The sequence below is a fragment of the Sebastes umbrosus genome, chromosome 7 (genome assembly GCF_015220745.1).
Source record: "Sebastes umbrosus isolate fSebUmb1 chromosome 7, fSebUmb1.pri, whole genome shotgun sequence".
Classification (NCBI taxonomy): Eukaryota; Metazoa; Chordata; class Actinopteri; order Perciformes; family Sebastidae; genus Sebastes; species Sebastes umbrosus.
The window spans coordinates 20006762-20031078 of record NC_051275.1 but is presented as its reverse complement, the minus strand read 5'-3'; the positions used below and the strand labels follow the sequence as shown (position 1 = coordinate 20031078).

Sequence of the window (24317 nt, the reverse complement as noted above, 5' to 3'; positions counted from 1 at the left end):
TAGATAGATAGATAGTAACTTTATTGATCCCGAGGGAAATTCAAGTTTCCAGCGTCACAGTTCCATAGTGCAAAACATGTTAGTAAAAAGGCAGTAAAAAAGTTAGTAGTGCAAAGTACAAAAAAATATACCAGATATAAAAATACAAGGAGATGAAGAAAACTGTTAAAACTGAATATAGTGCAGGGTAACAAGTGAATATAGTGCAGAAGAGACTGTTAAAAATGAGTATAGTGCAGGGTAACTCCAGTATCTTAGTCTAAGAAAGTGCACTGTGTGCATTATTATCTGTCCTGCAGACCGTCCTCCTTTGTCGCCCCGCCCCCCCTCCCTAGAGTGGTGTTGTACAATTTGATGGCTCGGGGGCCAAAGGGCTTCCTGAATCTGTCTGTGGATCTTGCAAAAGATTGTGATTGTATGTGACTAGTGAGTGAGTCAGTGACATACTGTAACATACCGACTGTCTTTAAATGATTGTGATTATGTGTCTGTGTGTGTGGTTGCAGGTGGCGGAGTATTTTCCAACTGAGGATCTGGAGCTGGATGTCGAGGTTCTGGAACAAAGTGTTTATCACAATGATCATAATACTCATCGTTCTCTTCCTTGGTAAGTGAAAAACAAAGTGTGTCAGTTTTTTTTTTTTCGTACAACCTTGTAGATACTACTGTAGGTAATAACTCAAGTTGGACCACTTGAGATGGTGTGAACTAGAGGTAGACCGAATAATCAGTTTGGCTGGTTAATCTGCGGCGATAGAACGTTTTTACAAATTATCGTTATTGGCGGAATTGGGCTCTGACAGTAACCGATGGCTGCACAGCCGCCATTAGTCAGATGGGGACGTACATCACCATTTTGCATGGAGGCTCCATACACAAAGTCAAGGTAGAGGGGGAGAAAAAAGTTATCTCTCGAACATATAATGCAACCCTATCGGCTCTTTGTTCCAGATACAAGACAGGCAGACAGGGAGTAAATGAAATCATTCACTGTTATTTTAACTTGCTTACCAATTTGGCGTTCTCTCTTCCAAATAATCCAGCCCTGTAACCATCCATTCATGAAATGAAATCGCACACTTAAGGATCCTCCTTTCACCGGGGAATATGCATGAACATTAATGGTTTGCAAGAGTGGCATTTAACAATGTACGAGACGCGCAACAGAAGTAATCCTGGCCAGTCGTACTGTAAGCCACAGAACAGCGTGTTCCCCATTGCAAATAAAAAAAAAAAAATTCCAGTGATGTAATCCACCAAATCACACTTCAGGATTAAAAACGGCGTATGCAAAAGTAGCCGACTAGGCTGCTGCAGAACTAATGAACATATCGGCCAATTATCGGCTTTTTCCTGCTCCAAACTATTGTTTTTAAAGGAGTAACTTTTTGGTAATTGCTCATTGCTTACATCTTTTTCTTCAGATGCCGTGCGTGAGGTGAGGAAATATTCAGCTAAAGAACATGGCACAGATGTCAAGCTACAACCCAACATGTACGATCACCTGCACATGAAGCTTTTCAGAGCCCAAAGAAACCTCTACATCTCTGGCTTCGCTGTCTTCCTGTGGTTGTGAGTCTTTGCTCTCTTATAGTGATACCAGAATGACATATCAAAGAAGGTGTCTAGAACCCCTGATTCTTTATTGTCTTTTTGCAGGGTCATGAAGCGAGTGATCACCATGATTAACCGACTGGCAGGAGCAGATGACTACACGTCTGATCTTCAGAAGCAGATAAACAGTGCGAACAAGTTTTCCAAGGAGCAGATGGAGGACAATGAGCTGCTGAGACAGGTAGGCTCCACATTGGTTGGTCAAAGATATCACTGTTGTTAGATAGAACCACAACTGTAAATGTGCGTCTGCCTACGTCTGCCTCAGATTTGAGGTGTTTTTTGCTCCACTGGTTTGTCAAGATTCCATTAGACAAAGTCAGGCAGTTGAACACATCTTCAATTATTACTATTATTACTACACAAGGTGGCCTGTGAACTTGTTTCAGTTCACATTTAGTGGCAGACATCCTCTATACCACTTCTGTTTGAGACACTTTTCTACCAAACCCTCACTCTTGGTTTGATATTCCCTTATTAATCACCTCTAGATGTGAACACACACTCTGAACATTTTACATTGCAGTTACACGTGGCTGACGAAGACCTGCATTTCATGCACTTGAGGTTCATGTAATTTAATGTATTTCAGACTCTGATGCAAGGGAATGGCGATAAGGCTACCTCAGAGGGAATGGAGCTGTTGAGAAAGGAAGTTGAGAAACTGAAAGGAGAAGTGAAGGCTTCAGGAGATGGTAAGTATCCATGTACACGTGCACATGCCCGCTGTAATAGATTCGATTAGACTGTTTATTAGCCACACAACCAAAGCCAGTGGAATTTGTTTTCGATACAGTATGTTATTCTCTGCAGACGGATACATAAATACAAATACCAGGGATGCGCCGATCAGATACTGGCCAAAATCACTGGATCAGATATCGGAAGAAAAAAAGTTGTAATCTGATCCATTTCCGTCACATACGCTCTTCTATGTCAGCATCTGTGCCGGGGCTCAGTCCAGAACATACACTCCTCTAAGTCGGCATTGCCGGGTCATTTTTCCCGGAGCTAAAGCCCCAAATGTTTTGAGTGTAGCCCCGACAGAAAATGTAATGTGTGTGAATATGTGATAGTGTTCGTTACAGAACCGACTGTCAACGTATAGGCAGGTCTCTAAACCAACTGTGTGTGTGCGGGGGTCTGACAGTCAGCACTGAGTGATTTACGGCGGGAAGAGGAGAGGAAAAATGGCAGAGCGTTTTGTCTTCTTCATGATTGTAGCTACCGTTTTATTTTATTTTACAAACCTGTGTAAAATGTTAACTATTAAATATAAATGATCCTGGCCGTTGAAATAAAGGCAAAAAACATGAATGTTGTTATAACGTCATTATATAGACTGACTTTCTCTCAGTACTCCCAACTCGGACTTCCTCCCTGGTTCATCCATTTTATTTTGGAGGGATCGCATGTTGGATAAAATCCGTGCTGTTAGTGTGGGCTGACAGGGCTATCTCCTGAAGCGGGAGAGCATCTCCGTACTCTGTCTACCTGTGTGAGGGGTATTTCCCCGGGGTGGCACAATGTTTGTGTTGCTTGTGTTAGTGTTATCTTTTATATTCGGACCCCAGGAAAGTTGATACTTGTGTCGAGTTTAAAACTTGTAATGACAAATGAGGAAGCCCTGTACTGATTTGTGCTTGTTTCCTCTCCAGCCCTGGAGAATTCCCAGTCAGAGGCAGATGTAATGAAGAAGCACATGGAGGGCATCACCAGGGAGTACGACCGACTGCTGAAAGAACATCAGGAGCTCCAGGTGAGGCTAAGCCCTAAACTCAGCAGGATAATCATTTCCTGTGTCATTCATTACCTAGATATACAATTTTAGAGAGCCATTGAAACTAGCATCAGTCAGGCTCCTTTAAGAAGCCTGTCTGTTTCATCATCATCTCAAAGACTATTGACTTAAGTGCCTATGCTTTGTTGTTGAGACATTGAAAACAAATGTTAATTCTAGTGAAGGACAACAAATCCCATTTATTTCCAGGATCTCAATTAAAGAAACACATAGATGTTAGATTTACAGAAGATGAATGAAATATATCAATTTTAAGTAAAAACCCCAATGCATTCATGTGACCTTACATAATATCAAAACACATTGACATTTTTTTATTTTTTTATTTTTGTCTTTTCAGAATCTTCAAGATGGAAACAAAAAGGACGACTAGTTAATGTAAAATTCTTAAAGGTTGAAGTGTTTACACAGCAAATAAGTCACTGCAACACGCGTTTTACCTTCATATAACACCTTGGGCACATCACAAAACTAGTATTGGCTCCTTTTGAGATACAGACCTGCCGATATCCGTAATGGTTTTAAAAGCATGGAAGTGAATTTTCATAAGGGCATCAGACTGACTAAAGTGGAATGAGTAATATTTGGTAGTTTCTTGTTTCTGCCTTGCGCAGTGTGACTTACATCATTGCTTTTCAAGTGCACACGATCCGGCAGATTAATTGTGCAAGGGAATTGGGTAGAGTTCAGTCAGTAATCAACCCAGGTCTGATCACGGAGCACGTAATATGTTAAAGAAATATGCGTGTTGCTTTATGGTTTGCGTCATTGTTTTTAGGCAGGTGCACAGTGTGGAGTGCTAGAGCAGTGACAGCTATGAATGTATTTTGATACGTATTCCTGTATGGAGCAGGAGCACCTGCTGCACCCACTTTGAGCTTAGCAACAGTATGCAAATCCGTCAGCGCTTGCATGGCTGTGCACATATATTTGCATGTACAGTTGCACTTCACACATTTTTGTTGTATTCCAGCTGATGATCTGTACTTTTTTTTAACCTAGGTAGTGGTGCATAAGTTTTGTTTTCTTTTGGTTTCTTCCTTAGTTTGAACTTGTAAATGTTGAAAAAAAAGACATAATGGATCTGTGGATATCGATAAAACTGAATCTGTAGGGATAGAAAATTGGATTCAACCATTTATGATCTTACTTTTGGTTTAAATGTCTTTACTCAAAACTTTAAAGGTCAAAATTCTTGTTTATTTGCTGCACTGTGTTTCAGGCGTTTGAGTTAGTGTGAGAGTTGAACTGGGAGTTGTATTGTATGCGTCGGGAAAAGGGTCTGTATGATGTTTGTGAAAGAGCAGCTTAGACTGTAATCACCAGATGTTTAAATGTTCCCCAATTATTTTTTTAATCAGGTTATTGGGTTTACCAAAGTTACTTTTCATGTGATATAGTTGCAAAAAAAAAATCCCTCTTCATGACATTTGTGAAGACAGAAATCAGATGGAAGTGCCTTTTAGATGGATGTAGTACATTTTGTTTAATAAAAGATACATTTCTTTATGCCATGCCTTGTTTTGAATAATTAACACCAACACGTAGTTTAATTGGATATTAAAAGTTTTATTTTAGTATTACATTTAAGATATTCTTTGAAATTTTTACAAAAATAGTCCAAGAAAATTATTTACATTCTGATTTCTTTAATGCAAGTAAATGCTGCTCCTCTCCGAGTCTGTACTTGTGCCTGAAACTAAACCTGAATTGAAAAGACGATTCAGTCACCACAATGGTACATATCCATTCGGGAAATAAAGTCTTATAAAATTATGATATGCTATACATTTACAAAGACAAAATGAATATTTAAAAAACAAAAAACAATTGTCTTGAGATACAGTAGCTAGACAAAATTTTACTTTAGAAATTATTTTGACAGATTTCAAGGAAATGGGTTGTGATTATGGGATGAAGCTTCATAGGAAAAACCTGAGAGTAGACCATGATCTTTCTGTTTGTGGGTTTTGGCACAAGAGTTCATGCACACGCAAAAATACCCAACATAAAAATAGACTGACCAGTGAAACATATCGTATAGCAATGGCTGGAGAGCTTATACACATCAGCAACATAAATGCACATTTCCTGTGGCGATACTTAGTGGGGGTCATTTGCCTAAAGAACGGAACAACATACAGTATATCTCTTATCAATGTTGCAACAGTACAAATTGTGCCTTTTCCAAGACAAAAAACATGGCAGATACAAGAGCAAGCATTCAACTCCACCATCATCGTTTCAATACCAGAGCCTACTGAGGTGAGCAAATTCAGTCTAAGCCAACGATCAGTGTCATGATAAAGTTTAATGTGCTGTGCACTCTTAATGTTTTTCTCTTTTCTAATACCAGATTTCAATACAAGTTAATTGGGGCTGGTGCTGGTTGAAGGTATACAAATATGGAGCAGCCTCCACGAGACAAACAGGAAAGCAAATCTCACTGAAATACAATTTCCATTTTTAGTGAGTATGAGTACCAAAGGAACAAGTTCACATCCAGAAAGCACACAACACAAATTGCAATACAGTCAGACCTGACTTTGGGCTTAAAGTAAAATAAAAAACGTTTTAGAGTCAGTTAGAAAAATTAAACTTTTTTTAAGTGAGTGTAAAGAGATCTGTTCAAAGTGTGAAACATGAGTTAGAGGTAACTGTTGTGTGAATGAGGCACATACGTCATATCAACAACTGTCAAGCCTTTTAAAAGTTACTGAAATACGTGTTCACACACATATTTCCACAACAACCCGTTTATCTTTTCTATTTAAAATTCTGAAAAAAAAATATATATCCTCACTTCCTGAATGCCTAATTGTCTCTATCTTAATTATATATATATATATTTTTAATTTAGTGTCGTGCCTCTGGTTCATAAGGCCACTTCTCCTCATGTGATGTCAGGAAGAAAAACTTAATTTGAGAGGAAAATCCAAAGAGGCAGCTTTATAAGTGCTGGTTTTCAGAATTGTACTGTTTTTTTTGTAGTCTGCACAAGTCACATTTCCCATCTAATCTCTTGTGCAACCATTAAAATCAGAAAAATATAGTTATATTGAAAACAAAAAAAAATAACAGCATGTACATTCAAGAAATACTTCAGTTATATAAAATGTTCTGTCAAATTCACAAAGCCTTCACAGGTCCAGTAGTACAAATATAGAATTGATGCTTTATATGAGATGATCGGATAAAACGTGATTCCCTGCAAATCTCACTTGAGTGTGTATGGTTGCATTTGTTCACCTGTGATGTCTGTGACGGAGACGAGGGGGGGGGTCAGTTCTGCTGAATCTGTCACAGCCGCGTCTCCCTGTCCGTGCTGTTGTCTGCCGTTTGTTGGGATTGGTCAGAATTAGAAATCACAAACTCGTCTTTCCTAAGTGCCTCCAGCTCTGTTCCGCCGTTGGCCAGAGCTCCGTGGATGGCATTTCTTTCCTCCTTCCTCAGCTGTCGACTGAGCAGAAAGAAGCCCGGGATGCAAATGATAAACGAGATAGTCCGCAGGCTCATAGTCAGACCCAAGTATGCTATCCTGAGAAGTAAAGACGTAAAAAAATATAACTTGATTTGGTCAAGATTAGGTTTCTTTTGACAATACAGGAGGAGGAATGGAATGGGGGAGAGAAAGGACATGTCAGAAAAACCATAAATAACAACAATGTACCCATGGATGCACAGATAACTATCACCGGATTTCTTTGATATTGAAGAAAACTTAACAATGTGATGATTTTTAGGCAAGTTCTGCAGCCATAAGGAGCGTCTTTTTTCCATGATTTCTGAGTGGATTTATTGACTTTTATTTGCGGACAATATCGGGAAGTGTAAGCTACACTGAATCTAAAAATTCCGAGGGAGATCTGCGTGCATTCGTCTCCTTCCCACTTTCGTGTCAGTCTGCATATGACGTGCCAGGTGACAGCCAATCAGAGAGCCTGTTACATCCCGTGTGGCTAATTTGCATTCTTCTGCCTCGTTTTACCTGCTGAAGGACCAACATGTCAGTGGAGAAAGCTAAATGACTTGGCAAATCTAATACCTAATACATTTAGTAAAAGTGGCAGTGATATGCAAATGAGAAAAGAAGTTTCCCTTTCAAATGCCTGATTAAAACCTGTATTCGTAATTCAATTTGTGAGTCCAGTTATTTGTTCCTCTTTTTAAACTGCATTTTCAAATAAAAGTTTAAATGCCATTATTTATTTATGAATGAATAATGTATTTTTAAATTATGTAGTTATTGACTGTTTTATGGTGTTTTGGTAAATCCCTTTTTAATTTTAACTATTTATTGCTGGATTAATAAATAAATAATTTTTTAATGCCTTTTTTATTTTACAATTAGTTATTAATCAATTAAATGCTTTATTAATATTTCCGTGACTGTCGTGGTCCTCCATAGATCATTGCCACATAAAATATAAAAAGTCTGAGCCTGAAGTAGACCCCCCTGAGACTGTGATATTAACTCAATCTTACAAATACAGAAAATTAACGATCCACAAAAGACTGAATGTGATTACTACCTGTATGCAGTGGTGTTGTAGATCCTACAGGCTCCTATGCCTCCACACCTCTTCTGACCCCATTTTAGACATGTGGTGTCAATGATTGCTCCAAAGTAGATGGGTGCTGGGATCCCGGCTGCAAGACCAAAAACATATGTTCACAACACATCTCCAAGAACTGAAACAGATTCTACTGTTCAGAGTAGTCAGAATAAACATTCAAATCAGGCTGAAACGCTGAATTCTGGCAAATACACATTTTTGAGTGTATCTGCTAGTTCAAATGAATATGAAGAAGGATGGCTAAAGGACTCAAACTCGGGGTAACACATTTACAAGGTTAGCATGATAGCCCTGAGCTACTCGAACATGCTCGATAGAAGATTGAGACTTACCGAGGGTACGTGTTGCCAGAGCATGGAAACCCAACGCCAAAGATTTCAGTTGTGGTTTGATGCACCTTTATGATGAGAAATTGCAGACATTTTTCAGGAAACATCAGAAACTGGTTATAAAGTAGACAGTCATATCTACAGCACAAAACATTGCTCATTCAAGGTTAACTCAAGTTAATTTCTAACTCCTTAATTATAGAAAAAGAGGTGTAAATAAGTAGTAATCTCGAGTTCAGTCAAACCTATGTACACAGAGAATGTAAACAATGCACGTTCCATAACATAAAAAGGACTTTTCAACTAATCCCTTAGGAATGAATAATTCATTTTATTGTACTGACAGTACTATAAGGCATAGAAACACATTAAGTACACTAAGTTAATTCCAGTGCATTCTACCAGGATCAGCTAATATGGCTTCAGGAGGTCTTGTATGTGTTTGCATGTCATATCGAGATAAAGGTGTCCCCGTGTTAAGTGGAGTGTCATCCAGCAGAGGGTACTGTGGTGCAGAACAATTTATCCTCTAGTCAAGGGGTTCTCAAAGTTTTGACGACTTAGTGCCAATTTAGTGAGCCAGCATATGATTGAGGGCTGCACATGAAATGCAAACATCAAACAAAATATCTATTCCATCTCAGTTCCACATTAAACTGCAGAGTCACTAACTTTAATCAAGAGCACTAGCATTGTTATAACATTTTGTGTGACATAAAATTTACTATGGCATGGCATTTTTATGAGTTTTTTTATAACTTTTTCCGACATACGATGCTGTGACTTTTTTAAATGACGTTTTTCGAAATACTATACTATGATTTCTTATGACTTTTATGAATTTTCTGCGACTTTTTTCGACATACTATACCATGACCTTTTAGCATTTTTTTCAACATACTATACTATGACTTTTTTGTCGACATACTATACTATGACTTTTGTTTTTCAACATACTATACTATGAGATTTTTTTCGACATACCATACTATGAATTTTTTTCATTCGGCATACTATACTATCACTTTTTTCAACATACTATACAATGACTTTTTTTTCGAGATACTATACTATCACTTTTTTCGACATACTATACTATGACTTTTTGCTTTTTTATTCAGCATACTATACTATGACTTTTTTTAATGAAAATTTTCGACGTACTATACTATGGGATTTTTTTCGACATACCATACTATGAATTTTACTACTTTACTATGACGTTTTTTCCATCAAAATTTTCTACGTACTATGCTATGACTTTTTTAATGAAAATTTTCGACATACTATACTATGAAGTTTTTCCATTAAAATTTCTGACACACAATATTATGACGATTTTCAAAGACATTTTTCAACATGCTACTCTATGCCTTTTTTTCCATAAAATCTTTTGGCATACTATAGTGTGACTTTTCTTCGGAAAAAATTTTGACATACCTACGAAGTTTTTCCAATGAAATGTCCGACATACAATACTATGATTTTGTTTTACTAAATTTTTCGACATGCTATACTATGACTTTTTTATGTGAAATTTTTCGACATACTATACTATGAAGTTTTTCCAATGAAATGTCCGACATACAATACAATGAAGTTTTTCAAAGAAATTTTTCGACAAACTATACTATGACTTTTATTTACTAAATTTTTCGACATGCTATACTATGACTTTTTTCATGACAGTTTTCGACATACTATACTATGACGTTTTTCCATTCAATATTTCGACAAACTTTACTATGACTTTTTTCATGAAATCTTTCGACATACTATACTATGCATTTTTTTATTCGGCATACTATACTATGACCCTTTTGCATTTTTTCAACATACTGTTTTTTTTTTCAGACATAGTATACTATGATTTTTTTGCATTTTTTTCTTTTTTTAAGAACTATATGACTTTTTAAATACTTTTTTCGACATGCTATATTATGACTTTTTTCGACATACCATATTATGACTTTCTTTGACATACTATACTTTGAATTTTTTTTTTATATTTTCAACTCCGGGGCGCGGGTTTGCAGTGCTGCTAATTAGCGGTGCACAGATTGAATTCAACAACAAATCTGTGTTAAAAAAAATTGATTCTGAACATGTCACTGAAGGACTAACTCAAACATTGCTACAAATATGGGCCATATTAAGTTCAATGCCAGTTAGCAACATTTTGCTGGGTATAAAAGAGCTTCTGAAATAAGCACCAACTAACACAGCTTTAAAAGGTCAGTCATCTATGCCCAAATTAAAGATGCATCAATATATCAAATGCAAAATTATTTAACATGTCGAGGGGAAGAGTGTGGGAAAAATCCTTCCAGAAAAAAGTGAAATAATGGACATGATGACATTAAAGCTAATATGACCCTTTGTAGCAGCGTGAGCAATGGTAATGTAGTATTTTCAAAAATCCTTTTTCATTAAATTTTTTTAAATTAAATCTGACCTGATGAGAAACATGTAGCCTGGTGTGCCCCCAAGGGAGATGATAAAGGAAGTGATGACAGAGAGAGCCAGGAAGTACGGGAACATCCTGTCACAGTCGTCCTTGTGAGGGCACTGACCTGTACTGGCCGTAAAATTACCAGCCACACCGACACAGCTACAGTTAGAGAAGATCTGGAGAGACATGATAGCCGCATGACCATGTATAGCAGGACATAGACACACATAAACACAGCAATGCATATACTGCATATACATAAACAATCATATGTTGCTGTAAGATCACCAAAATCACTGCAATCACTAAAAATCCTTTAAAATAAAAGCCGACCAGGCACAGTAAAGATGACGTGGCTCCTTTGATAGCACTCACACAATCTGCTAATAGATTATAAGATCTAATTAATAAGAAAATTAAATAACTCATTTATATACTTTCTAAAAAAATAGCCATTGATTATTTTTTTTAAATACTGCACGGGTGATGGCCCCTGGATCATACAGTAACACTTGATCAAGAAACTTCATGGCAACAACAGTGTATTTGATAACACATAACTTTCATTTTAGGCATGTACCAATATTGTGAACTAGCCAAAGCTGTGCTTTATGCAGCCTGCAAAATGCTATTGTATTTAATACAATAAATTAATTTTCCATGTGTAATATTTCTTATAGTTTGAGTACCTTGTCAACTTACTGTGTTCTTCCCTGAGCCAGCAGAGCTGCTGCAGCCAGCAAGACAGGGAGAAACATATGTGATGCCATTCTCTCCACAGACTGGGTCCCAGTCACTCGCTGAACAAACACAGTCTGAGTTGCAGGATGCGAACACTGATTGTTTATCATACGATATTGTATCCATGCTGGAAGAGAGCCAGAGAAAAGTACACATGAGAGGAAATCTATTATTATGCTATTACATACCGGTATATAATTAGCATTTCATTGTTACTTCCAATCAGATGTACTTGAATGTCTAAATCCCAGAAGTAGACACTAATGAGGTGTATTTAATGTACAGTATGACCTGTCTGTTAGATCAATCATTTTTCTGTGTTGTACCTGAATTTGGAATAATAATATAATTTAACAACAGTAACCCCAACACACCATGTGATTTTCTATGACTCACCTGTTGTATGAAAGCGTCACGCCGGCTACCTTGGCATTCTCGCAGCTCATTGCGAAGAAGAACAGCGACAGGACGTAACCGATCAGAGATGTGCCGAAGGCAAACCTGGCCGCTCCCATGATGTTCAGCTTCAGCCTCTTCATCAGTAGACCTCCAGAAAACATCCCCAGTGCCACAGCTGGGATATTGATCACACCTTAGATTAAGAGTGACAGCAAAACACAAGATCAAGATTAACTGTAATGAAGTATTGATTCTAAGGCTACATCTGGATTTGAACAGAGACAGACAAAAAGATTAAATATAGTCATCAAAGCTCCGCTATCATCTTTCACGCTAACTAATACAGAGAGAGGGGGAATGAGACTACACAATTCCAAGTCGCCTTGATCAAAAAAGAGCCCTGCTTTTTATTTTTTCAGTCCCTTGATACCTTCATTTAACATCAATGTGAAGACATAGTCTTTTATCTACATGTCATTTGCTGTGGTCACTAATATTGTATTCTCTTTCATATAAAGCCAGTCTAGTCAGTGCAGACATCTCCTTTGATGAGACCACATACGTACGTAGAGACTTTCATCTTATGTTATCAACTTCATTAGATATTTCATTTCATATGCAAAGAACTTTTCATATGCACAAAGCTCTGTTCTCTGCAGCTGTGGTGGTTAGTGGGCTGAATTAGAACCCCGACCCAGTTTAACGATATCCCTTCTCCAAAGGTCCTTTTCTGCTTCATTCAGCAAATGCAAAATACCGTAATTTAACTGGGGAAACAATGCTGTCTTGCAGATACACCGAGATGATTTATAGAAAGAAACCCCATGAATTTGGAATTATAAACATGTTAAATGTGTGTAAGCTTTACGGTGTATGTTGTGTACATATTTGACACTAGAATCAATTTGAGCTAACGAGCAAGAAAAGCCTGGACTAAGCAGAAAAGCCTTCCCTGGGTCTGTTATGTGCGGATTTTCCAGGTTGTAATACACAAATAATGTATGTGACACAGAGCACATGTATTATACCCATGAGAAAGTTGGCCTTTGAGGCAGACTGTCTGAAGTGCTGCTCGATGTACTTGGGCTTGTAGGTGACCATGCCGATGAGAGAGTTCAGCTGGATGATTGTCACACAAAGGTAGATCAAATACACAGGGTGTCCCAGCAGAGTTCGCAGGGTTGGAATAAAGTCTGTAAAGAGATAAAGGTCGGAGTTGAAACATATCTGTCTGAAAATGTTTAATATGCAATATCTCTATGTAATAGTGACTGTAACAATCTCTGATTACTGCTATGAAATGAAGTTTCTTTCTGTCTACAAGAAGCAGAAGGAAGTGAGGGAGTATTGCCTTGTGACAGTAGGACACAATTAAAGCAAATTATGTAATAATATGGAGCAATGTTTTTACGTGTGGGTCTTCATTTTGGTTTGTATCATGCACACACAAGCACGTGAGCGACTCAATTCACATCCTGCTGTTGGTTTCACACTATTCCACTGATTGACAGTTGGTCGTGGTAATGCGCCAACAAACCTGCTAATGCATCAACAAAGGCAGCAAAGAAGACTTCTAGCGAGTAAACCAAGGCTATTAAATGAAGACCGGGCTGACCCCGTGGGAGGTATGGGGTATGACACATGCGCAACGTAACTGGAGCTGCAATGTTGGAGGGTTACAGAAATAAAGGGATGGTGTCCGCTCAGGTGCTCTTTCGGTGCGCTCGGCCTGACAGAACTGTTTGGGTACGCTCGAATGGATACCGGCCAATATGCATTAGAATGTTTTCAAATACAGTGGTGCAGGCATGAGTCCTAAAACCTGGAAATGAATCAGCATTTTAGCACTTCCAGTTCTCTCGTCTTGAAGTCAATGTTTTTTTAAATGGGTTTTTAGTTGAAATAAATTAAATAAATATCTGTGGTTAACAGAAGAGGGAACCAGGGCAATGCTAACTTCCAGGTTGGCCTACAAAAATACGTCATCCTGCACCGACCAATAGAAAGCATTTGTTTAAGGTCTTTTATTAAAGATCTTTTCAATAAATGGGGCAGTCTATGCGTGTTCAGCCATTTCATTCTACAGCCCATTCATCTCTACATTAGGGGCTTTACAGTTATAAAATATCCAATCCATCAATCAATATCAATTCTATTATATGATTCAGATGTTTTTTTTTCCAAGTATGAACAATTCACATTTTATTGTTAAATGACTACAAACCTCTAAAGCCATCCTTACCTTTGGCCATTTCTATGAAACTAGTATTTTCTTCTGCAGGATACTTGTGCTTCAGATGAGGAGGGTCTTTAATGAAACTTGTCTGCTCTGGTGTGCACTTCTCTGTGCCCTGGGGCCCCGGTATGGGCAGGGAGCGGGGCAGAAACCAGAAAGGGATGGCAGAGAGTAGGGTGATGACCCCAGCTATGAGGTAGCCCAGCCACCAGGCCCCCACCCAGCGGGAATCTGCTGGGGTGATGGTGATAGTTTCTGTGTTGATGGGTACAGAAGAAGACATGTAATAAATGTTCAGTGATACACTTATGGTTCAATACAGATCATGTATGGTTTAGTGGCAAATTTTATAATGTGATATGCAGTTTTTTTAATACTTTCTTTTTAAAGGTGCTCTATATGATATTCAGAGCATTAATATAGCTGCAAACAACTATTGTAATGTAAAGACATAGTGGAATAATCTGAGCAAAGAATGAAGTTACTCTCCCTCTGTGTGTTGTAATCTGAGCTTCTCTGTGCTTTGTTGACATCGCCGGGCCGGCAGCACGTGCCTTGTAGTGCATGTTTGTGCATGTGAGCATGCCCCACTGGCTAGCTCACGGCCGCTGCTCTCCACTGCTCTCATGCGGCGGTTACAGCTGATGACAGCATTGTTGCCGTTGTTTGCACTGTCAGGGCTGTTAGCATTGTTACCTGCAAGCCGCTGGCTCAGCCATCGCCATGTTGAGAGCCGTGTGGAGGCAATGGATATGCTCTGAATTTCGTATTGAGAACCTTTAATGCTTTCTAAAGCCTACTGAACTCACTCTTTTTGCCTGGATGACCAAATAAAAGAATGCAAAGATGGAGCACTGAGGGCAGATTTGCTATCAGGCACAAACGAGGTCATCAGAACAACCCTAACAACCTGTAGTCAGCCTTTACATCACTACAATTTCTGAAATGAAAGGCCGAACATGGAGGTTTGTAGTAGGTACTGATCTGTTTCGTTGAGCGGTCAATAAGTGACAACAGTCATCCTTTATGGCTTGGGTTACTTATTTTTTAATAATTAACAATTAAAGGAATGATTTTTCATTGGTTTATTAACTGGTTTTCTGACCTGACTTGTTTTGTCATTCTTTCCTCTGATGCCATTTTTTTTTTGTTTGTTTTTTTCTGTTGCTGGTTACAATGCTTTTCCATTGTTTCTCTCTCATTTTTTCCTGTCTTTTCTCTCTTCCGTTCTTTTCTTTTGCTATTTTTCTGTCTTGGTTCTTCTCCTCCCTTTGCAGCACTCTATTTGATTGTAGCCTATCACAGGGCTTTGTCCTTCCTATCCCTCACCAGCCCTTGTTCATTAGCTAAGTGATGCTAATCCTGTACACCTGTTCTATGAGTCTATGAGCCATACATACACTGCTTGTGAACCACCCATGGTTATAACTGATAATATCATGCCTCAGTTTTATGAATGAAAAGGTCTTTTGTCAGAGCTGACATTTTGATATGTAATGGCAGGAAAAGTAACAGTTTTACGAATAACATTTCTGATGGCCCTGTTCTGTTCAAGTGTCCCAGAGTACACCAGAGTAGTGTAGCCTAATTATTCATTATGACCGTATTATAAAAGATTGAATCTGACCAGAATAAGTGTGTGAAATCCCAAAAACACAAAGGGTTTCCCCAATTTATTCTGGTCACTAATATTACATGTACAGTGTCTTCATATGATATGTCTACAAAACTTACACAACAAACCAAACCATTGCTTTATGCAACAAGTGTAAACAAGTTCTCTAATATGGGTAAGCTTCCATAGATGTAAGAAAAAACAAATGTTTTCCAAATCCATTCACATGAGCTCTGTGAGTCTAGGATGAGGGGTTACGCCGAATTCACACCAGGCACTGGCAAAGCGTGGCTCGCCGCAATAATTACAGTTTTCTGTGGCGTTTTCATGTGTTTCAGGCGGGAAGAAATCCTTTGTAAGATAGGTCAACATGTCAAAGGAGTCACAGGACTCAAGATCCTCTCTGGCCGCACTTCGCCGCAAAAAGTTTAACTTTTCCCAACTTTTGTTTGGCCGCACTTTGCCACAGAATCAAACGGCGGCAGATTGCTGAGCTTGGGAACGCCCACCGCAGCTTTTCATAGACAAGCCACAAGCCACACTTCACCGCTGCTCTAGTGTGAATTCGGCATTAATAACATCAACTGTGCCTAGACAGTCTGCACAATCACATAAGAGTCTGGCCTTAAACTATGTAGACATGTACTCGTGTTTAAACTCACCCATTTTTACAAATCCAATGTCCACATAGATTTTGGCACAAAGGGAGCCCAACAGGTAGCCAAACACAGGTCCAACCACTGAAATGGTCTGCACACAGCCTGGGATATAATAAACACACGAGAGAGACACACAACACACAAACTGGTTAGGACTATAGCTATCTGTATTAACAACTAAGATACATAGGCTATTGATTTACACTATATGTGTTTTAAACCTGCTTTAATGCGCCTTAATGGGCTTGGGAAAGACTTGCTAAGGAAGCATGTTATTCTTCAGTAATACTCATCTGCTATTGTAGAACACTAAAGGGATTTACCGCTTATGCTCATATCTTAGCAAACACCACTGCACATGGCAGAGCTTTCAGCAAGCATGGCATTATTGTGAGATACTGTAATGTGCTCTGAAGAAGTGTGCTGCTTATTTTTAGTGTGTTAGGTTTTTCTTACCAACATATAGTGCAGCATTCTCCTCTGTAGCAAAATCATCTATATAAGAGATCCCAAGAGGCTGAACAGGCGTCTCCCCGATCCCCCGCAAGACATTTCCCAGGAGCACATAGATCCACATCGAAAGGTTGGAGTCACCTTCACACCCTGGAGGAAAAAGATCAGAGTAGTCATCTCAGACATCTTTACTTGTCAACATTAGTGTGTATATGTGTTAGTGCTCACCTGTGGCTGGCACTTGAGGCAGTTTACCATCTTGACTCAGGTCTGCTGGTGAGCCAACCGGACAAGGAGAGGGGTTAAGTGTTGAGTTCACTACCCACCGCACCGACGTTTCAAATTCATAGCTGTACACGAAACACAAACGGAACTTGATTATAGGATACAATCTGTGAATCTTACTGGAAGCAGATTTCACAAGTAACATGTCAGTAAGGAAGTTCCTGCTGAAAAAAAGTGAAGCCACCCTGAAGCATCTACAGCCAAGACTTACTGGAACAGCATTATGTTTGACCTGGTATAGGCTGACCCAGTTACAGTGCTATACTAGGTACAGTAATATATCATGGGAAAATAATGGTGGCATATGTGTATCTTATCTCAGACTATTATACATAAGCAGTAAATTGGAAAATAGCCCAAGACAAAGTTTTCCTGTTTTATTGATATTGATTGGTGCTCTTAAAGGGGAAATACGCCCATTTTCAAAATTCATACATATTATTCCCATGGTCTAAGACATCCAAAAATATTAGTAAATATGAATAACTCTCTCCCAAATCCCAAATCAGAGTGCTAAAATTCAAACTTGTGATGTCATAGGGGATAAAGTGTGGAACTGCTCCATAGACGATGAATGGGGAGAGATGTTCTAGATGACACTGAGAGCACCCAGGGGAATGTTCTGAGTATATGGGAACATTTTCTGATTCACAACTGACAACACTACAGTAGAAAAAAGATCATTTGGATATAAAAAAAGAAATCAAACATTCTGTGGCTCCACTAAATCCGTCTCCCATTCATTGTCTATGGAGCAGCTTCAGACTTTATACCCTATGACATCACCAGTTTGAGACTTCTATGGTTTCTGGCTTTGAGAGAGAGTAGCTCACGTTCAAAAATATTGATTGAACTTTCCTAGTAAATGGAAATAACATATTGGAATTCTTAATTTGGATGGTGTTCCCCTTTAAAACATTAATTGTTGTGCATCATAAGTATTGGATGTCCATGTGGTGTCAATGAGACTTTATCTAATTGGTTAATGATACGGTATATATATTGAGTCTTCTTGTGGATATTATTTGGTACATTAATATTTGGCACAGCTTGGGAAGTGTGTTTATTAAATTAATTTTACAAGGCTGTATATCACATCAACAACAAATCTAAATTGCCAAAGATTAACAAATGTACTCCTGTGCAGCTGTTATCAATGTGTTGGAAACTCAAGCATTACTTGTACTGAATCAAAATGAATTAAATTAAATTCATTTAAAAAAAAAAAAAATTAGTACCTTAGATTAAAACTATAAATCAAACAACAACCAGGCCCATTGGCTCTTTTTAACTCACCGTCCAATGATGAAGTGAGGCAGAGCGATGATGAAAGTGCCAATGGACATCAGTACACAACCCACTGCAATGATCTTTGGCCGATGGAGCTTGGCCCCGAAGTAACTGACGAATGCTATCACCAACAGGTTACCTGGGAGAAATATGAGGGATTTAGAGCGCTACTGTACATCTCCACAGGATGAAGAAAAGGCAGGAGTTTGAGCAAATAGTCAGTTTGAGAAGAAACAGAATGATTGCTTCATGATATTTGATTTAAACAGCTTTTTGTGACACTGTGGGTAATCCAGATGTGGCTCTATATGCTCTTGTCAAAAATGTGATATTACTAAATAAAAATGAATGTGTAAAAATAAATGCACCTTTTACACGTAGCAAAATGAGATACATTCCTGCCAAGCAGGTGAAATATAGAGTGATATTGTGGTTTTAGCTGACGTGTGTCGCCCCGCTGTTTTGAGTGATGCTCGTTCATGTCTATGTAGAGCGAGCGCGAGCAACAGGACGCTGACTTTTGCTGACTTAACGTCCACAGGTGTCGCTGTTAACAAGCAATTTCTGATTCTTACATAGAGTCCCTTTAAAACAGTTTTTTTCCCTATATACTGTACCTTAGCAAGTATAATTTCCATTACAAACTGCAGATACATACCGTTAAAATAGTGTACCCAAACATTTTAATGTGCCCATGTAGGATGACTTCTGCATTATTTTTTTTTATGAAAGTATCAGATGAAAACTGACCGCTACACTCTTCTGTACATCCGTAGTTTGAACAGCAGATGAGGTCATTGCCGATTTTAGATTATTTAGGGGTGCTCAAGCACACCTACATTTCATCTCAGCAACCCTAAAAAAATAATTATCAAACCCCCCGACACCCGCGGGATCGCCGGCGATCCCAGCCGATTGTCTTTAAGAGGTTGCAGCGGGCTCAGTCTTAAAGCTAGAGTGAATATATTGTATCATATGAAACTAGAAAACCTGTCATGTCATGTCATGCTAGCTTGTCGGGCAAGGAGGTTAAATAACGCTCCAAAGTTAGTGTACATTTTGGTAAATCATGGTGATTTCCAAAGCTGTCCCTTGACCTCTCCCCCTCAAGACATAGACATTTTCACCATAACTTGATGCAGAAAGGCAGAAATTGGTGCAAAAACAATCACCAGAATGCAGGAAAAGAAGTGTTTGACACTTAAAATTTACTGGGAGAGAATCACCACCCCCCTTAATATGTGTCGCCCCTTCAATATTGAAACCAAACCTACGCCCTTGATTGAACTCGTCACATTCTCATTAGGGGCTGAGTCCCCACAAAGGTCTGATCCTAGAATCGCCCCTGGATGAGGTTGTGTTTTCATACTTGATGTACTATCGTCATGTTCCAAGAGATTTTTATCATCTACATCATGTAGCAGCAAATATGTTCAATGGCATAAAAATTAAACAGCGCTGGGTGGGAACAGGGCCATTTCTCTATTACCAGTGACATGGAAACTTCATTGTAGAAACAAGGTGGAAAACTGGAATAGAAAGATAAGCCTAAGCCACGCTGCCTGACCTTTTTCTATTGTAAAGGCTAATTTGACGGGATGACGTCAAACCCTCCAACAATCCTTCAGCTGCTGTCGTGTGCATGTGTGTCAGAGAGAGAGAGAGAGAGAGCAGCATTGAGAAATGTCAAGTTATTATGAGTAAATGTGCATGTGTAACCTTGGTGTGTGATTAAGAAATCCTGCTTGTATCTTAGTATTCTTTGTTTCCTTTAAAATGTATTTCATTCAGTTTTATTTATGATACATTTGTATGCTTCATCACTTGTTCTAACTTTTTTGATTTTGATGTTCAGTATGCGCATGTGTAAGTACTAGCTAAGAATGATTCATGCAGCATGTACAAGAACATGCATATATATACGTCAGCTGGGGCCAATCGGCTGTGCTCCTCATCCATCATTAGCGCTCTCTGCTCTCCTTTCCCTTCTTTATTATTCTCTCTCTCTCTTCTCACCCTTTGTCTTCCATCTGCTCAGCTCTCCTCTCTTGTTTCTTGTTCTTTCCTCTCCATTTTTCTTTCCTCTTCACGTTGCCCTGCTCTGCCTCTATGTTACCCTGGCAACGGTCCTATAGAAAAAGCTTGTTGCCTAGGCCACGCGAGAGAAGCCGTTTTCACAGGAGACGGAGAGATGGAGAGATATGGGGGGGAGATCCGGGGTATTCAGCTCTGACGATGCTGGAGGTGTTGTCCTCACCTTTTTCCATCCAGCATATACTCCCCACCTCCATCAGAGTAACAGCAGGTTGCACACTCCGCCATAATGTTATTGAAGAAAAATGTTAATTATTTCTTCACTACTATCGTGTCACCATGAGCCTGAACCACCTCCGTGACAGCGAAAGAACAGAAGTGGAAGGGCTTGATAGTGGATGACGACTTTTATCTTGTATGATTCATGTCTCGTTGGGTCTCATCTCGCTCTGCAAGCTTTGTATAATTTATAACCTACAAGAGACACTTTAGTTGAATGGACTAGCCTTACATAACTGGCCTAGAAACTAGTCTGGGGACAATCTGGGAACACACATCAAGAATCATTCAGTGTTAAGAGGAACCACAGATTGCAAACAGTACAGTAGTTGTGGTATATACACAGTAGTGCTGCAAGCCACATCTACTCACTAGCTGTACATTCACTAATGAAACCTGTAGATAAACTGTTATTCTATGTGATATATCACTACCGGTATTATGAATCAGGTATTTCAACGCGCTATAGTTAACACTACAACCTACAGGATACGTGGTACCTGAATTTATTTTCATTTTCAAACTACAGCTCCAACTGACACTGACTCAAGTGACATCACTTGAGGATTTTTACACAGCTTAGACTTCACAAAGCTCCCTCTGGAGCCACAAAAAGGCATTATACCACTTTTTTTTCATAAATGCAGTAGTACTCCAAGGCCTGTAAACAGATGTTTAAAATCAGTGGAGTTCCCCTTTAAAGTGGCAATCTCAAAGACTTAAATAAATGTCTGTTAAAGGAACAGTGGGATCTATTAGCAGAAATGGAATATAATATTCATAACTATGTTTTCATTAGTGTATAATCACCTGAAGCGAAGAACCATTGTGTTTTCTTTGGCTTAGAATGAGCCCTTCATATCTACATAGGGAGCGGGTCCTCTTCACGGAGTCTGCCATGTTGCTCCGCCATGTTTCTGCAGTAGCCCAGAACGGACAAGCCAAGAAAAACGCTGGCTCTAGAGAGAACCTTTCACGTTCTTACGTTACCTGAAGGCCACAGTAGTTTTCCGACACGCGTGTGAAACTGCGGTAACGTGAGCCGCCGTCTAACTTCTGTTGCTCCTAAAATAGTGTTATTATTGTAAGGATGGCCTCTGAACGAGGTGAACGGCGTTACCACAGATCTCCATTTAGCGGCTCACGTTACCGCAGTCTTGGAAAGGGAGGAGATAGCTGAGGGGTACTCGGTTGATCTGCAAACACATCACTAGATGTCACCAAATCCTACACACTGTACCTTTAAGTTACTATCTATCGCCGCATGAGGTAAAACAATGGTGATTGAGCCCACTGATAAAAGTATTGCAATATTTATATATTTGCAGTATGAACAACTGGGTGTCTGGAAAAAATGCTGTATTAAGTAACTGCGGATGCAAACAGAACATTTCCTACTGCTGCAGCTTCACATTAAAAGCATTTAACTGGTGAGACACGAGTTGACTTTTATTAAGAAGTAGTCACAGGAAACGCAGTGAGCCTGACACTGACCACAGAAGTAGGAACGAAAGGAGTAAAGGAACAAGAAGGAGCAGCCACAGTGAAATGAACACAAAAAAAATCAAAATCACATATCTTTGAGCAGCAATTTCTTGTTACATTTGACTTGTGTGGGATAAGTCAAAACTGGCTGATAATATTCGCCATGCCGACATATCAGTCAATACTCTAATAAGGAAAAGTGCTTTTTATCCACTTTTTTGCAGTTTTTCTTTTTTACCATCTACTTCATTTTGTATTGAAAAGAGTGTGTGTCCCTAAGATAGCCTACATCACCAGTGTGGAAAAATGAGTTGGACATGCAGCACAAGAAAAGGGTGAATATGATATTTTATATAAATGTCTGCACAGAGCTGGGTAGTTTGTGCTGCCCTTACACAACAAATTATTTTGGTTTTGCCCTGAAGGGTCCGTCAGCTTGTAGCTGATTCACATGTCTGATAAAAGCTGGTAAATGCCAGCTTATTCCCATGTGTATTACTGAGGGTATGAGCTGATAATGAAATCATAGTATATCGAAGTTATTGCATAACAAAACCAAGTTCTAAAGTCTGAGGATGTCTACATCAAAAAGAGAGCTCGGAGCCCGTTATGTCCCTGCTCGACACCATGACTCATTACGCATAAACCCCTCTGTCCTCCTCTCGGAAGCTTGATGAATCCTTTATCTGCAGCTTGAATACCTCGGTGACCCATTCATATTTCCCTCCCAAAGACAGAAAGAGAGAAGGGAGGGGAGCCCATGAAACAGAGCCGTCGAACAGAACAACAAGGATGACAGCAGTGATTGGCAGGCATACTCACCTACCTCGAAGCTCCCGTCAATGACACCTATTAGGTAACTGGGGATGTCGAAGCGCCGCTCCAGCTGAGTTATTGTGCTCTTCATGTAGCTCCCCGACAGCGCCTTTGCGAAATAGGCAAAGGACAAAGCCACCAGAAACATCTGGGAAAGAGAGAGCGAGGTGAGAAAAGGAGAGAGAAACATTAATACACAGGAGTGTGAAAACACATAGAAGCAAATGCAGTGTTTTTACCACAATCTACATGAACAAAAAAAGAAGCGCTTGTGTGATATCACTACGGTTGCGATGATGCATGATCTTCGCTCATTAACCTACTTTAACTGGTCCAACATTCACTAATTAACAAGTGCCAGGATCCCAGGAATAATGGGGTTTAGATGAGTTACAGCTTGTAGAGTTGGAGGAGAGGGATAGAGATGAACACAAAGTGTATAGGTCAGATAGCATGAACAACTCCCAACAACAATGAGATAACTGCATTTGAGTGAAGACAGCCAGACAGACAAATGGATGGATTACTGATAAACACGGGAAGGTAATCCAGGTAGGATGGACTAGTACAGACAGAAGTTTCTTATAATTAAATAAGTCAAAACCATACATTAATACAAATAGGAAAAGTGAAAGGCAGTTCAAATTCTGTCACCAAACCTAGCTGAGACAAGCAAAGAAATTCCCATGGATATTTATTTTTTTTCCATCTTGATTATATTAATTTGTGCTATAATGAGACTTAAGAGAAGTGAGCCACTTCCAACAGTTACAGTTCTCCCAGATTTATGACCAAAGGCAATCTAATAAACTCATGCATTCATTGATGGCAGAGGTTAGATTCTTTCAAACCTGGCTTTTTGTGATCAAAATGTGTCTGATGTGATGTACTTGAACAAACAAAATGCATTTTTTTGTCAGCCAAATCATTTTCAGTGCTATATTCCCTAAAACTACCAACATGGAGTTTCAAGATGCAACCATAATATGCACTGTAGGATCGCTGGGCACCGTGCCGAGGCCAACCACAGTCCCCCTGCTTCCTTGAGATTTTGTGGAAAGTTATGATCTCGCCTTGAGGTGGGAAATCGCAGAGATGTGAAGCATTTTGGATTCAAGAATAAGATATAGTGGAGCCCTCTGGATGAAAATAAAGAACTCTTTATTAACACCAGCTTTCCTTTATGTTTTATGGCTGCATGTTGCATTTGTATGCTTTGGGGGATGTTCAAGATTTGATTTGTAGTATTTAT

At 39.1% G+C, this 24317-nt stretch overlaps 2 protein-coding genes and 1 long non-coding RNA gene across 3 annotated transcripts in view; 2 read left to right on the top strand and 1 right to left on the bottom strand.

Moving 5' to 3' along the window:
* The window catches only part of LOC119491378 (B-cell receptor-associated protein 29-like), a 6824-nt gene extending 1900 nt beyond the window's left edge, over positions 1–4924 (top strand). Inside the window, exons 3-8 of the mRNA XM_037775335.1 lie at positions 507–607; positions 1425–1572; positions 1660–1795; positions 2207–2309; positions 3273–3373; positions 3756–4924. Coding sequence (XP_037631263.1) covers positions 507–607; positions 1425–1572; positions 1660–1795; positions 2207–2309; positions 3273–3373; positions 3756–3788 — 622 coding nt within the window. The 3' untranslated portion in view covers positions 3789–4924. The remainder of the gene's footprint in view (positions 1–506; positions 608–1424; positions 1573–1659; positions 1796–2206; positions 2310–3272; positions 3374–3755) is intronic.
* Positions 1–24317, top strand: part of LOC119491380 — a 349936-nt gene that overhangs the window by 116315 nt on the left and 209304 nt on the right. The gene's annotated exons all lie outside the window — the stretch shown is intronic.
* Positions 4964–24317, bottom strand: part of LOC119491374 (solute carrier organic anion transporter family member 1C1-like) — a 35717-nt gene continuing 16363 nt past the window's right edge. Inside the window, exons 3-15 of the mRNA XM_037775332.1 lie at positions 23072–23213; positions 18458–18590; positions 17105–17226; positions 16880–17026; positions 16427–16525; positions 14156–14404; positions 12942–13106; positions 11911–12106; positions 11476–11641; positions 10777–10949; positions 8325–8389; positions 7948–8065; positions 4964–6953 (exon numbers count right to left, since the gene is read on the bottom strand). Of these exons, the coding sequence (XP_037631260.1) occupies positions 6716–6953; positions 7948–8065; positions 8325–8389; positions 10777–10949; positions 11476–11641; positions 11911–12106; positions 12942–13106; positions 14156–14404; positions 16427–16525; positions 16880–17026; positions 17105–17226; positions 18458–18590; positions 23072–23213 (2013 nt within the window). The 3' untranslated portion in view covers positions 4964–6715. The remainder of the gene's footprint in view (positions 6954–7947; positions 8066–8324; positions 8390–10776; positions 10950–11475; positions 11642–11910; positions 12107–12941; positions 13107–14155; positions 14405–16426; positions 16526–16879; positions 17027–17104; positions 17227–18457; positions 18591–23071; positions 23214–24317) is intronic.